General features: G+C 46.1%; 1 protein-coding gene across 1 annotated transcript in view; it reads left to right on the top strand.

The window, feature by feature from the left end:
• Positions 1-537: 537 nt before the first annotated feature.
• The window catches only part of BFSP2 (beaded filament structural protein 2), an 80,738-nt gene continuing 68,746 nt past the window's right edge, over positions 538-12,529 (top strand). The window contains exon 1 of the mRNA XM_055420529.2: positions 538-1,161. Within this exon, the coding sequence (XP_055276504.2) occupies positions 538-1,161 (624 nt within the window). The remainder of the gene's footprint in view (positions 1,162-12,529) is intronic.

Below are 12,529 nucleotides of genomic sequence, written 5' to 3'. Positions count from 1 at the left end.
GGTTGCCATTGCCTTCTCCAAGCCACTCTCTCTGCTGCTGCTGCTAAGTCACTTCAGTCGTGTCCGACTCTGTGTGACCCCATAGACGGAAGCCCACCAGGGTCCCCCGTCCCTGGGATTCTCCAGGCAAGAACACTGGAGTGGGTTGCCATTTCCTTCTCCAATGCATGAAAGTGAAAAGTGAAAGTGAAGTCGCTCAGTCATGTCTGACCCTTAGCGACCCCACAGACTGCAGCCTACCAGGCTCCTCTATCCATGGGATTTTCTAGGCAAGAGTACGCTGATCTAATGGCCTTGAACTTCAGTTTTCTCATCTGTGAAATGGGACTGCTGGGTGCTGGACTTGCCCTCTTAGGTAGTGAAATACACAGGCCCAGACGATCCACCCCCACAGCCTACACGGATCCAGCCTCCCCACCACCCGCAGAAAAATCTAGGCGGTCAAGCACATGATCCTGCTGAGAATGCCTGAGCGCCTCTCTGCACACAGCCCTGGGCGGGCCGTTTCCCTTTCAGCTTGGTGAATGGTGGAAACTCATGGAAAACAGCAGACAAAGCAGCCCTGGCACAGGGAAGCTTCCAGAGAGGCCCAGTCACGGGGATGCTGGGGCTGGAAACCAAAAGCTACTGGGCTCTGTAAGTCCACTAGGCACAGCAGAGGCAGAAGGGGAGATGAGCACAAGGCGAGTGGTGGTGGACGCGCCCGCAGGGGCCAGCTCCAGCATGCCTCTGCAGAGGCGCAAGGCGTCCTTCAGGGCAGCTCAGCCGCCATCCTCCCTGGACGGCCTCCCAGCTTCCAGGACCGTTGCTGTGGGTGGCCTTGTCCGAACACCCAGGGTCTATGTAGGGATGACACCCAGTGGGTCCACAGGTGGCCTGGGTGCCCGCGTGACCCGCAGGGCCCTGGGCATCAGCAGCGTCTTCCTGCAGGGCCTGCGGAGCTCAGGCCTGGCCACAGCACCCGCTCCCAGCCTGGAGAGGGACCTCGGTGCCGTCGAGGACCTGGGGGGTTGCCTGGTGGAATATATGGCCAAGGTACACGCCCTGGAGAAAGTCAGCCAGGAGCTGGAGGCACAGCTGCGCATGCACCTGGAGAGCAAAGCCACGCGCTCAGAGAACTGGGGCGCCCTCCGGGCCTCATGGGCCAGCAGCTGCCAGCAGGTGAGTGCCTGAGAGAGGATGCTGACTGGCAGACTGCTGCACCATCCCTGGGGGTCATTAAAGAGAGTAAGGGTGCTGAGGCGGGGTGGGGGATGGGGGGGCAGGGAAGTGAGTGGCCTGAGGCCAGAGAGACTGACCATAACCCCTTACACTTCCATGCTAAAAACATTAATGACAGTGATAAAAAGAATAAAAGGGGGCACCATTTGTTAAGGTGCCCTCAGGGCTGGGCCCATGCCAGACCCTCTGCAGACACTGTCTCCTCTAGGGTTCAAAGCAGTACTGTGCAGAGGATCGTTCACTGGCTGTATTTTTAGACAAGAAAACTGTGGCACAAAGAAGTTACGTGCCCCAAATCACACAGCCGATGGGGAAACAGAGCTGAGATTTGAACCTAAATTGTTCCAGCTCCAAAGCTTGCATTTCTCCCCTCAGCCTAGGCTGACTCTGTAACTTCGTGTTAAGAAAGGGTTTTTACAGCCATCATCAAGCCATCCTCACCACCAAATGGCTGTGGCATTAAAGACAGTGGCTAAATGGAGGCGTGTTCCTACTTGCGTCAATTCAGGGCTGTCCCGTAGAAATCTGAGCCATGCAGGTAATTGACAAATTTACTACCCACAGTAATAAAAGTAAAAAGAAACGTGAGGTTCATATTACTGTATTTTATTTAACTCATTATATTTTAAATGTTATTTCAACATGTAATCAATACTAAAATTATTACTGAGATAATTTACATTTGGATAGAAGTTCTGCGATGATGGGAATGTACTGTAGCCATACCATCTAGTTATCTCTGGCTACTGAGCACCTGTGTGGCTAGTGAAACTGAGGAACTGACATTTTTCTTTTATTTCATTTTCATTCCTTTAAATTTAAACAGCCACAAGTGGCCAGTTGCTACCTTATTGACCAGGGCAGGGCACAGAGGTTTTCTCCTTGCTTGGTCAGGACCTGATCTCCAGGGTGGTTCTGCAGGGCGCTGAGATCATCCGTCACGTCTGCTTGCAGCCTGTGGTTCTGACACTGGGCCCGCAGCCAGCTTTGCACATTTCATCTGTCTCTTTGTGGGTGGCTGGCTTCTCTGTCTCTCTTCTTCCACAAATGCTGGCCTTGGCATCCCTCTGAGCTAAATCAGCCTCTAGTCCAGCCAGGAACTGCCAGCTCAGATCCCTTGTACCCTAGGATCACACAGACCCCAGGGGGACGTCACAGACCTTCATTCGTGTGTGACTGGGTGATGCTGGGCAGACACACTCAGGGGCTCCCCATTTGTCCCTCCTGCCTCCCACTTTACCCCCTGGAGGCTTCTCCACCACCAGCTGGTGCCCGGCAGACAGCACAGTACACATGACACCCAACACTGTCCTCTCGGCTCTTCCTCAGAGCTGCTGTTCTGCTCACATCCATCTGTGTTGTGAGGAGAGCCACCTCAGAGCAGCCTGGGGCCTTGAAGCTGACAAATCTCGGCCAGCCATTCCTCCAGGGTTCTCTCCAACAGTAATAATTCCAAATATTTGTGTCTACCAGAATGCCCCTACTCCAGTATTTCTTTATTGGAATATTCCAGTATTTCAGCTCCTGCCAGATAATTTCTTGCACTCAGCTGCCACACAGACTTTTTATCAGTCAAATGTCCCAATTCCTAAGTCAAAAAGTACAGTGACAAAACTTAGTCCGTACTCAACAGAGACTGACTTAATCTGGCTTCAGAGGCTTCAGCAGCTTGCCCAACTTCTTTGAGCCTCAGTTTCCTTATCTGTAAAATGGGTAAAATAATGACATGGGTATTCCAGCAAGTCCATAGATAAATAAGTTGCATAGGTCCTGCCCATGGACACCAAGACAGTCAGCCCCCAAATAGGGGCCGTTTCTGTTTTAAGTGACTTGAGATTCTAGCTATGAATACAGAGTTCCCTTTTCCCTCTTTTATGAAACATGGATTTGAAGATACAGTTAGAACAACCTGTAAAATGGAATTATTTCTGTTTCACATGGCCCAGTCCTCCAGCCATATCTAGCTCTGTTTCATCCAAAAAAAAAAGAGAAACTCCTACATATCTGAGAAAGACACACAGTTTTTCCTCTGTTGCTGGTGCAAAACTGACCCATGTGGGCTATCTGCCTCCAGGCCTCCCCCTTCAGCTTTACCAACACTTTCTCTCCACCTGGTATTCTCCACCCAGTCACCAGAGTGATCTTTTGGACACATGCAATCCATAATGCAAATTCTGCATTATGACCCTGCCCAAACCCTCTGGGCTTCTGCTCACCGACAGGACTAAATCCACAACCCTGAGCTCAGTCCACAGGGCCCTCCCAAAGTCACTTCTGTCCCAGCCACACCACCCAGCTGGGAGGCCATGAACACACCTCATGCCCTCGGCCTGGCTGTTCCTCTGTGGCCTCGTGACAGCCTGCACACACATCCACTGCGGCAGTTGTCATGTTGTCCTGTGTCATTTGTGTGTCTAGGCCTTCACATACCAGGCTCACTTAGGCACATGGAAAGGTCAGGGGAACCTGAATTTGGATGTTGGCTCTGCTACCTTCCAGCTGGGTAGCTTTGAGTCAGTTATGTAACTTCTCTGAGCTTGTTTCCTCATTTGCAATTTGGGCGTCACTGTCTACTGTGTGGAGCTGTTAGGGGTTAACTGAATGTCATGTACTTAGTAAAATCAGCGGCTAACAGCCTAGAAAGACAGTTTCATTCCTGGCACTGCAGATACCTAGAGCCACATACACGATCGATGGTCAACACTGAGAGGGACCTGTTCCCTTCAAATCCTGGCTCTGCCCCTCACACGGACCAACCATGTGAGGAGCACATCCACCCCACACCTCCCTTTCCCTGTCTTTGAGATGGATGAACACCTCACCACTGGAAAGGGGCCACTATGAGCATGAACTGAAATAAGATGTGAAAAGGGCTGCACGGACTACGAAGGGCTGTGCGTGTGCAGTGTGGTGTCCTCAAAGAGGACCCAACCCCCCGGGGAGCTGGGCCCTGGGGTTGCTATTGGGACCATGGCCCCCTTCAGGGCCTTAAAAGGACCCCTTATTCCCCGATCCCCAAGCAGTGTCCTTGTCACCCAAGGGCCACGGGAGATAGCTCCCTCCTACACCTTATCTATCCCCAAACAGCAGGCCCAGCTTCGGGGCACTGAGAAATGATGCCTTTCCCTCGGGAAGTGGGGCCTACTGCCTCCTTGGGTGCAGGTCATGGAGCCCTAGACTCCCAGCCACCAGTCCCCATAGAGCTCAGGAGGGACCCATCCCAAGCACTCTCCCCCTTTTGGCCTAGAGATCAGCCCCCTGTACCACCACAGTCCATTTATTTCAGACTGTGCTGCTTTCTCCTCATGGGGGCTCAGAGGCAGCCAGGCATGCCAAGTGCTCCTGGGCTCCTCTGCCCTCACTTGGATTTCTTGACCTGGAGTTTCCTGCCTGTCTCTCCAAACACCTGTCCCCAGCATTCTCGACACTTCACAACGCTCCCTTACCCTCTCTTCTTGGCAGCCCACTCTCCTCCATCTGCAACCACTTCCTCCCCTCTGTGCACCTCCTCTTCATCCTTCAAGTCTGTTTCAATGGCACCTCCGCTGTGAAGCCCTCCCTGATCTTCTTTGGCTCCTCAGGACCAGAACTGTGCTTGAGGCCTGGGGTCAAGCTCTCAGTAACTGAGCCCTAAAGGGACTGAATGGTGGTTGGACGCCTGGAGAAAAATGTCACCTTCTCCCTAGCCTGGGCCCCAAACAGAACCCAACATGGACCCCTGTCAGCCAAGAGTAGGTTGGGCTGGGAAGTCCATTTCAGTGACACTTTCTTAGACTCAGCTATAGGAGCAGTGGAGAAGTTCAGAGCAAGTACCAAGCATGATTTCATGTCCAACACTTCTGTAGCTGTTTGAGAAGGAAAAAAGAAAAAAGATTGAGAAGGGAGAGTGTTAATGGAGAGCTCCCAGAGTTTTTCTGGGAAGAGGCCCCTCTGCCCCGGAGCCTCCCACAGCCTCTCCACCTCCGCCAAGAGTTTTCACCACCAATCTCGAGGAGACACAGGCGTGCTTTCAGAAGAACAAGGAAGAGGGTGAGAGGGGCAAAGAGAGTGCCGTCCCTGTGGACCAAGCCCCAGCATGGAACGTGACCCAGGACGGGGGCTCAGGAGTTCACAGCACAGCAGTCCAGTGAGCAGCCTGGGGAGATCGTCTCCCCGCCGCCCCTTCACTGTGTCAGTTTACCAGCCTTGGAAGAACTGGGGTCAGAGTCAGGGCCAGCTTCATGGGGGCAGGCCCACTGCCGCACTATGGAGCCCAAACTCTAATAGGCCCCAAAGTTGGGGTTTAAGGCTCAGTAGCTGCCATATTGAAACTTTCACTAGCTGTTTCTTTGAATTCGTGTTTTGTAAATGAAGTCCAATGGCACAGTGAAGCGTGTGTCAGGGACTTGGAGCCTCAGCTCCCCTGTCTCTCTGGGACAGCCAGGTCCTGCGACCCCTTGCAACTCAAGGCCTCTCCTGACTTCCCCTCCTTGCCCTACCCCCCAGCAAAGGCCTGGTCACAGGGGCAGGGAGGGTCCAGGTGGCATCTCAGGGGGGCAGATCTGGGACTGGCAGCACCACAGTGCATTCAACTGACAGGAGAAAGGTGAGCCTTTCACCCACCCTTGATCCAGGCGCTTACAGAGTAGTACTGAGGTTCAGCACTGTTAGGGGTCCCTTGTCCTCCATGTTAGGGTGGCCAGTCTGTAGAAAGGGAGATGCCTGGCTGTAATTCCCCACCCCTGGCCAGGACCTAGCACATCAGTCCAATAGCTGGCAGGAAGGGTAACCCCCATAGTAGCGGGCCTCACAGCACGCCAAAACACAGGGCATGGCCCCCTGGGTGCCTGTGAGGGTTGCATCTGTGCCTTGATTGCCCCTGTACTTGAAGGATTATGAGATTAAACAGCAAAAATGAGCATGACAAATCAAGAGAAAAACCAGAAAGAAAGGAAAATTCTAATACCTTTCAAGGCACCCCTTTTCCTGCTTTTTGAAAGCAGGAAAGCACAAGGGGCTCTGTGCTTTCACTTTGCACTGAGATTCACAAAGTATGATGCCTGTCCTAGTTAGAGTTAAATGCATATGAAATTCTTTTTCATGTCCAAACTTCTCTCTCAGTGATCCAGCTGTGTTAGAATAGAAACTCTCAGCTACTTCTGCTCAGCAGTAAAACAGATGGAAAAGCTCCCAGATGGTGGCCAAGAGGTCAAGGAGGACCCAGGCACCAGTTCAGGCAGAAGGTGGTCCTTTCCCTCTCTGGCTTTGCTTAGTGCTCTGACTTTTCTTGCCAAGTGAATAATGCTGATAATAAGTTCTGGCGGCAACATCAGGCCCTTTCATCCTCAAATAGGCCAACCGCAAGCTTGGAATTAGGTAATCTCCCTGCCTCAGAGCTGCTCATGAAAGAAGAGTAGGAAGAGAGGTGGGGCAGCCACAGAGTCAAAGCACCAGGAGTAAGCAGAGGCCAGGGCTGTGGAGAGGCTGCAGGGGGAAGAAAGGGGACCGTGGAGGCTTAAGTCTCCACAGAAATTAGGGGTCTCCATGGGAGAAAACAGCGGCTTATACCTTCAATGGCAAGGGCTGTCAGCTGGAGGAAAGGAGAAGTCAAAACCATTGAAAGGCAAAGGGATTCAGATTTCAAATGGGCCTGATTTTAATATTTTCCCCACTCTCACAGTCTCTTTCTGTCCCTTGCAGAAAAAGAGTCCATACTCTGAGGATCTACCTATCTGGGGAAACTACCAGAAACAGGGAATCTAGATCCAGGCCAGGTTTCTCTCCTCACAGCACTTGTGGTCCTAGCAGTTTTTTGTTTTGTTTTGTTAAAAAAACACAGATATGAGAAGAACCCTCCCCACTGAATAAATCAAAGACCACAGGGCCACTGTTGTGATTCACAACCTGGTGTCCCTGAAAGGCGGAGCGAGAAAGAACCTGCGGAGTTTTAGAGCCTGTAAAAGCTTGAATACATTTACCCAAGACAAACCGCTCAGTCTGTTTCTCGATACATACAGTTTCTGAAGTGAGAGCAGGCCAGTGAGGTAGTCATTCTGTTAGCAGATCTGTAAGGGACATGAAGTATCATTAGAAACGTGACTAGAGAGAGAGAAGTACACCGAGAGTTCCTCTGAGGGACAGCGGTGTGTAAGACTGGGAAAATCCCTTGGATGGAGCAGGCGAGGGGAATGAGGCCTGAGGCTCTTGATTGACTAATATAGGTGGTCAGTAAGCTGCTTTCCAAGAAAAGTTGTTTTTGATTTTTTGGGGGCTCTTCTTTTGCTACATAGAGTCTCTGAGAGGGAGCAGAATTGCTGAAGAAAATAAGGGAGAGACTGAGTCCTGTCACTTGGGGCCTCTGGGCCCTTCCTGCACACCAAGTTTAGTCACTTTTAAATCTCTTAAGATCTGTTAAAACGTCAGGTTCACGTTGAGGAGGCAGGCAGAGGAGTCTAGATAATGAAAAATAGGGGCGTGCTGCAAAGACCGGGGATTATTAAGCCGGGGAGACTGAGGCCCCACAGACCTGGAGGCAAACTCTTCCTTGGTCGCTCCACATCTCGATAATGAGGATACCTGGACACTTTCTTCAGTGATAAATTGTCTCTAAGAAGAAAGCACTAGTAGCCTTCCTGCAAAAGTTAAAAAGAAAAGGATGAGTACTATTTCTACTACTGTGTAACATTGGTCAGAGGTAGTAGTCAATGTGATCAGAAAACAATTGGAAAGCATCAAGAATTTGAATACAAGAGGGAAAATGTTGGTCTTTCTGGAGTATTCAAAAGGTTCCATGTGAAAACTTTACCACAAACAATAACATAATTTTAGTAAAGTACCGGGTTACTTAAGAAAGTAAAAGTCAATGCCATTGTATCTATAAATAACAAAAAAAGATATAATGAAAGAGAAAAATCTTACTTTTGATAGCAAAAAATAAAATGAAATTCCTTTAAATGAATTTAACAAGAAATGTCCAAAATCTGTATGAGACCACCATAAAACCCTCCTGAAAGACCCAAATGGAAAGAAATACCATGCACTGAAATATAAAAACTTGAAAGCATAAAGATGCCAGTTCTCTCTACTGATTTATAAAATCAATTCAATTCTATCTTTAAAATAGTAACATTGCTTTTTTAGAGCTAGATTGGTTCATTATAAATTTCACTTGTAAGAGGAAAAAGGCAAGAAGAGCCAAGAAGAAAAACTAAAAAAGAAGAGAAAGCTCTTCCAGATAATAAAATATACTAGAAAGTCTCGATCGTTAAACAAAGGATAGAAAGGCCACTGAAACATAAGACAAAATGTAAAAGTAAGGCCCTCTGCATATGGAAATTAGTATTGATCAAGGCAGCCTTTGAAACCAAGCTTTTTCAGTGAGCGGTATTCAGGAAACTAGATAGTCATAAGGAAAATAATAAAATTGTATCCATCCCTCACTATATTCTAGGATCAATTCCAAATTCATTCTAGATTTAAATGTAAAAGAGGAAGCCATACAAGGCTAAATTCTTTATAACTTGGCTGTGGGGACATTTTTTCTTGATATAATTCAAAATCCAAAAGCAAACTTATTGATCTTTTAAAATATTGATAAATTTGATTACCAAAGTATTTTAAATGTTGCATTCTCAAACAACATAAGCATAACTGAAAAATAAATGGCAAACTAAAAAATAAGTATTTGCAACTTAGAATATAAAGGGTTAATATCTCCATTATATAGACAGCATTTAAAATTTGAGGATTAAAAAAAGTCAGCAACACTCTTATTTTTAAGTGGGCTAGAGATATGAAAAGACCGCTTACATAAAAAATTAAAAGAAAAAATTTTATAATCAATTTCTTTTAATTGGAGGATAATTACAATATTTTGATGGTTTTTGCCATACATCGACATGAATCAACCACAGGTGCACAGGTGTTCCCCTATCTTGAACTCTTCTCTCTACACTTGAAAGAAAATGTTTTTTAACCGCATAAAAGAATGCTCAATTTCAGTCATAATAGTAAAATACAAAAAATAAAACAAAACGAAAACCTACCTGAGATACCATTTGTATCTATCAGATTGGCACAGCTCCCAAATGTGTCAGTCTATTTTGCTGGTGAAGCTCTGTGCTGTGCTGTGCTGTGCTGAGTCACTCAGTCATGTCCGACTCTTTGCGACCCCATGGACTAGAGCCCGCCAGGCTCCTCTGCGCATGATATTTTCCTGGCAAGAACACTGAAGTGTGTTGCCATTTCCTACTCCAGGGGATCTTCCCAACCCAGGGATTGAACCCGCATCTCTAAGTCTCCCACACTGTCATGAGGATTCTTTACCACTGCGCCACCTGGGAAGCCCAGGTGAAGCTCTAGGGAAGTTCATATAATACTGATGGGAATAGAAAATATTGCAACCACTTGTGAAGAAGAATTTGGCAATATCTATACAAATTTATATGCATTTATGTATACTAAATTTGATCCAGCAATCCCACTTCTAAGACTCTCTCCCAATGACACCCTGGCAAAAACATGCACAAGAATATTTATTTCAATTCTATGAATAATGGCAAAAAACTGGAAGCAACCCAACTACCTATCAGTAGGGGACTAGTTGAATAAGCTATGAATGATATATCCACAAAAGAATTGAGAAATAACTCTGTAAACTATTATGGAAAATCTCCAGGATATATTGTGGGGTTAAAAAGCAAGGTGGAGAGAATATGGGTGTTATTTACCACTTATCTAAGAAAGAGGAAGGGATATTAAGTACATATATATATATATTCCCTTTTAATTGAAAAAAAATTTTTTTAACATGTTTTTAAATGATCACTTACAGGAAGCAGATAGAGGGAAAAGGAATAGACACTAGAGTTGTTTTAATTTATCTTGTTATGTGGAGATGACTTTGGGACCATGCAAATATTTTAGAGAATTATAAAACAAAATTAGATCTTAAAGAAAAAACTCTAAAAATCAAAAAGAAAAAGAAACAAATGAATCCAACTATGTTTCAAATTTATGGTATAATCACACAGAGAAGAACTATTCCAAGTAACTTTTAAAATCACAGTAATCCCTAGTGGAGATTCAGAAGAGTACTGCAAAAAGAATTTCAAGTCATTTCAGTAATCATGCTGTTGGTTGTAGGTCAACATAAATATATACTCATTTCCTAACTCTGATCAGTGAAAAGACTTAGAAACTATGGCCAATCCAGTGGTACTGAGCATTTTTAGCCTCTGGATTTGGTCTCTAACCACCATCTTTCACTGTAAGAACAGAAGCTCCATGGAGAAATGGCTGGATCCAGGTTTGGGGGCAATGAGTCTGAGAAACCAAGGAAACTATAAAGAGCTAGGAGAGTCACATTAAAAGACTTAATAGCCAATTTGAATAAACTCCTACTAATCAAAGATGGCTAAATACCAATAAGAATATTAACTATAATAGATTGAAATACATCAAAATGTATAAACCTATGCATTCAGTATTGTACTCTTCCCCTCCAAAATCCACCTTGGAGTCTGCTGGGGAACCAACTCAGATTTTGAAAACTGGTAGATAATGAGCCAGACGTTTTTCCTGACTTTCCTATAAGAACTGTAGGTATATCATGGTTACAGTTTAAAAAAAGAAGAAGAGAGGAAGCATCATTTTGTAGAAGTATTATAGTTAAAAAACAAACAAGAATGTAATTATTAATTTTATTTGTATATCATAAAAGTAATTCTTAAAACAGAATTTGAATATCACCACTTTGCAAATAATGTATCTAAGCAATTCAGTTCAGTTCAGTTCAGTTCAGTTCAGTCGCTCAGTCGTGTCCGACTCTCCGTGACCCCATGAATCACAGCACACCAGGCCTCCCTGTCCATCACCAACTCCCGGAGTTCACTCAAACTCATGTCCACAGAGTCGGTGATGCCATCCAGCCATCTCATTCTCTGTCATCCCCTTCTCCTCCTGCCCCCAACCTTTCCCAGCATCAGAGTCTTTTCCAGTGAGTCAACTCATCGCATGAGGTGGCCAAAGTATTGCAGTTTCAGCTTCAGCATCAGTCCTTCCAATGAACACCCAGGATTGATCTCCTTTAGAAAGGACTGGTTGGATCTCCTTGCAGTCCAAGGGACTCTCAAGAGTCTTCTACAACAGCACAGTTCATAAGCATCAATTCTTCGGCGATCAGCTTTCTTCACAGTCCAACTCTCACATCCATACATGACCACGGGAAAAACCATTGCCTTGACTAGACGGACCTTGGTTGGCAAAGTAATGTCTCTGCTTTTTAATATGCTGTCTAGGTTGGTCATAACTTTCCTTCCAAGGAGTAAGCATCTTTTAATTTCATGGCTGCAATCAGCATCTGCAGTGATTTTAGAGCCCCCCAAAATAAAGTCTCACACTGTTTCCACTGTTTCCCCATCTATTTCCCATGAAGTGATGGGACCAGATGCCATGATCTTTGTTTTCTGAATGTTGAGCTTCAAGCCAACATTTTCACTCTCCTCTTTCACTTTCATCAAGAGGCTTTTGAGTTCCTCTTCCCTTTCTGCCATAAGGGTGGTGTCATCTGCATATCTGAGCTTATTGATATTTCTCCCAGCAATCTTGATTCCAGCTTGTGCTTCTTCCAGCCCAGCGTTCCTCATGATGTATTCTGCATAGAAGTTAAATAAGCAAGGTGACAATATACAGCCTTGGCGTACTCCTTTTCCTATTTGGAACCAGTCTGTTGTTCCATGTACAGTTCTGACTGTTGCTTCCTGACCTTCATACAGGTTTCTCAAGAGACAGGTCAGGTGGTCTGGTATTCCCATCTCTTTCAGAATTTTCCACAGTTTATTGTGATCCACACAGTCAAAGGCTTTGGCATAGTCAATGAAGCAGAATTAGATGTTTTTCTGGAACTCTCTTGCTTTCTCCATGATCCAGCGGATGTTGGCAATTTGATCTCTGGTTCCTCTGCCTTTTCTAAAACCTGCTTGAACATCTGGGAGTTCATGGTTCACATATTGCTGAAGCCTGGCTTGGAGAATTTTGAGCATGACTTTACTAGCGTGTGAGATGAGTGCAATTGTGAGGTAGTTTGAGCATTCTTTGGCATTCCCTTTCTTTGGGATTGGAATGAAGACTGACCTTTTCCAGTCCTGTGGCCACTGCTGAGTTTTCCAAATTTGCTGGCATATTGAGTGCAGCACTTTCACAGTATCATCTTTCAGGATTTGAAAGAGCTCAACTGGAATTCCATCACCTCCACTAGCTTTGTTCATAGTGATGCTTTCTAAGGCCCACTTGACTTCACATTCCAAGATGTCTGGCTCGAGGTCAGTGA

This window comes from Moschus berezovskii, chromosome 1, assembly GCF_049115385.1.
Source record: "Moschus berezovskii isolate FMDL1 chromosome 1, NW_MosBer_1.0, whole genome shotgun sequence".
Taxonomy (NCBI): Eukaryota; Metazoa; Chordata; class Mammalia; order Artiodactyla; family Moschidae; genus Moschus; species Moschus berezovskii.
This window is presented reverse-complemented; position numbering and strand designations above follow the sequence as displayed.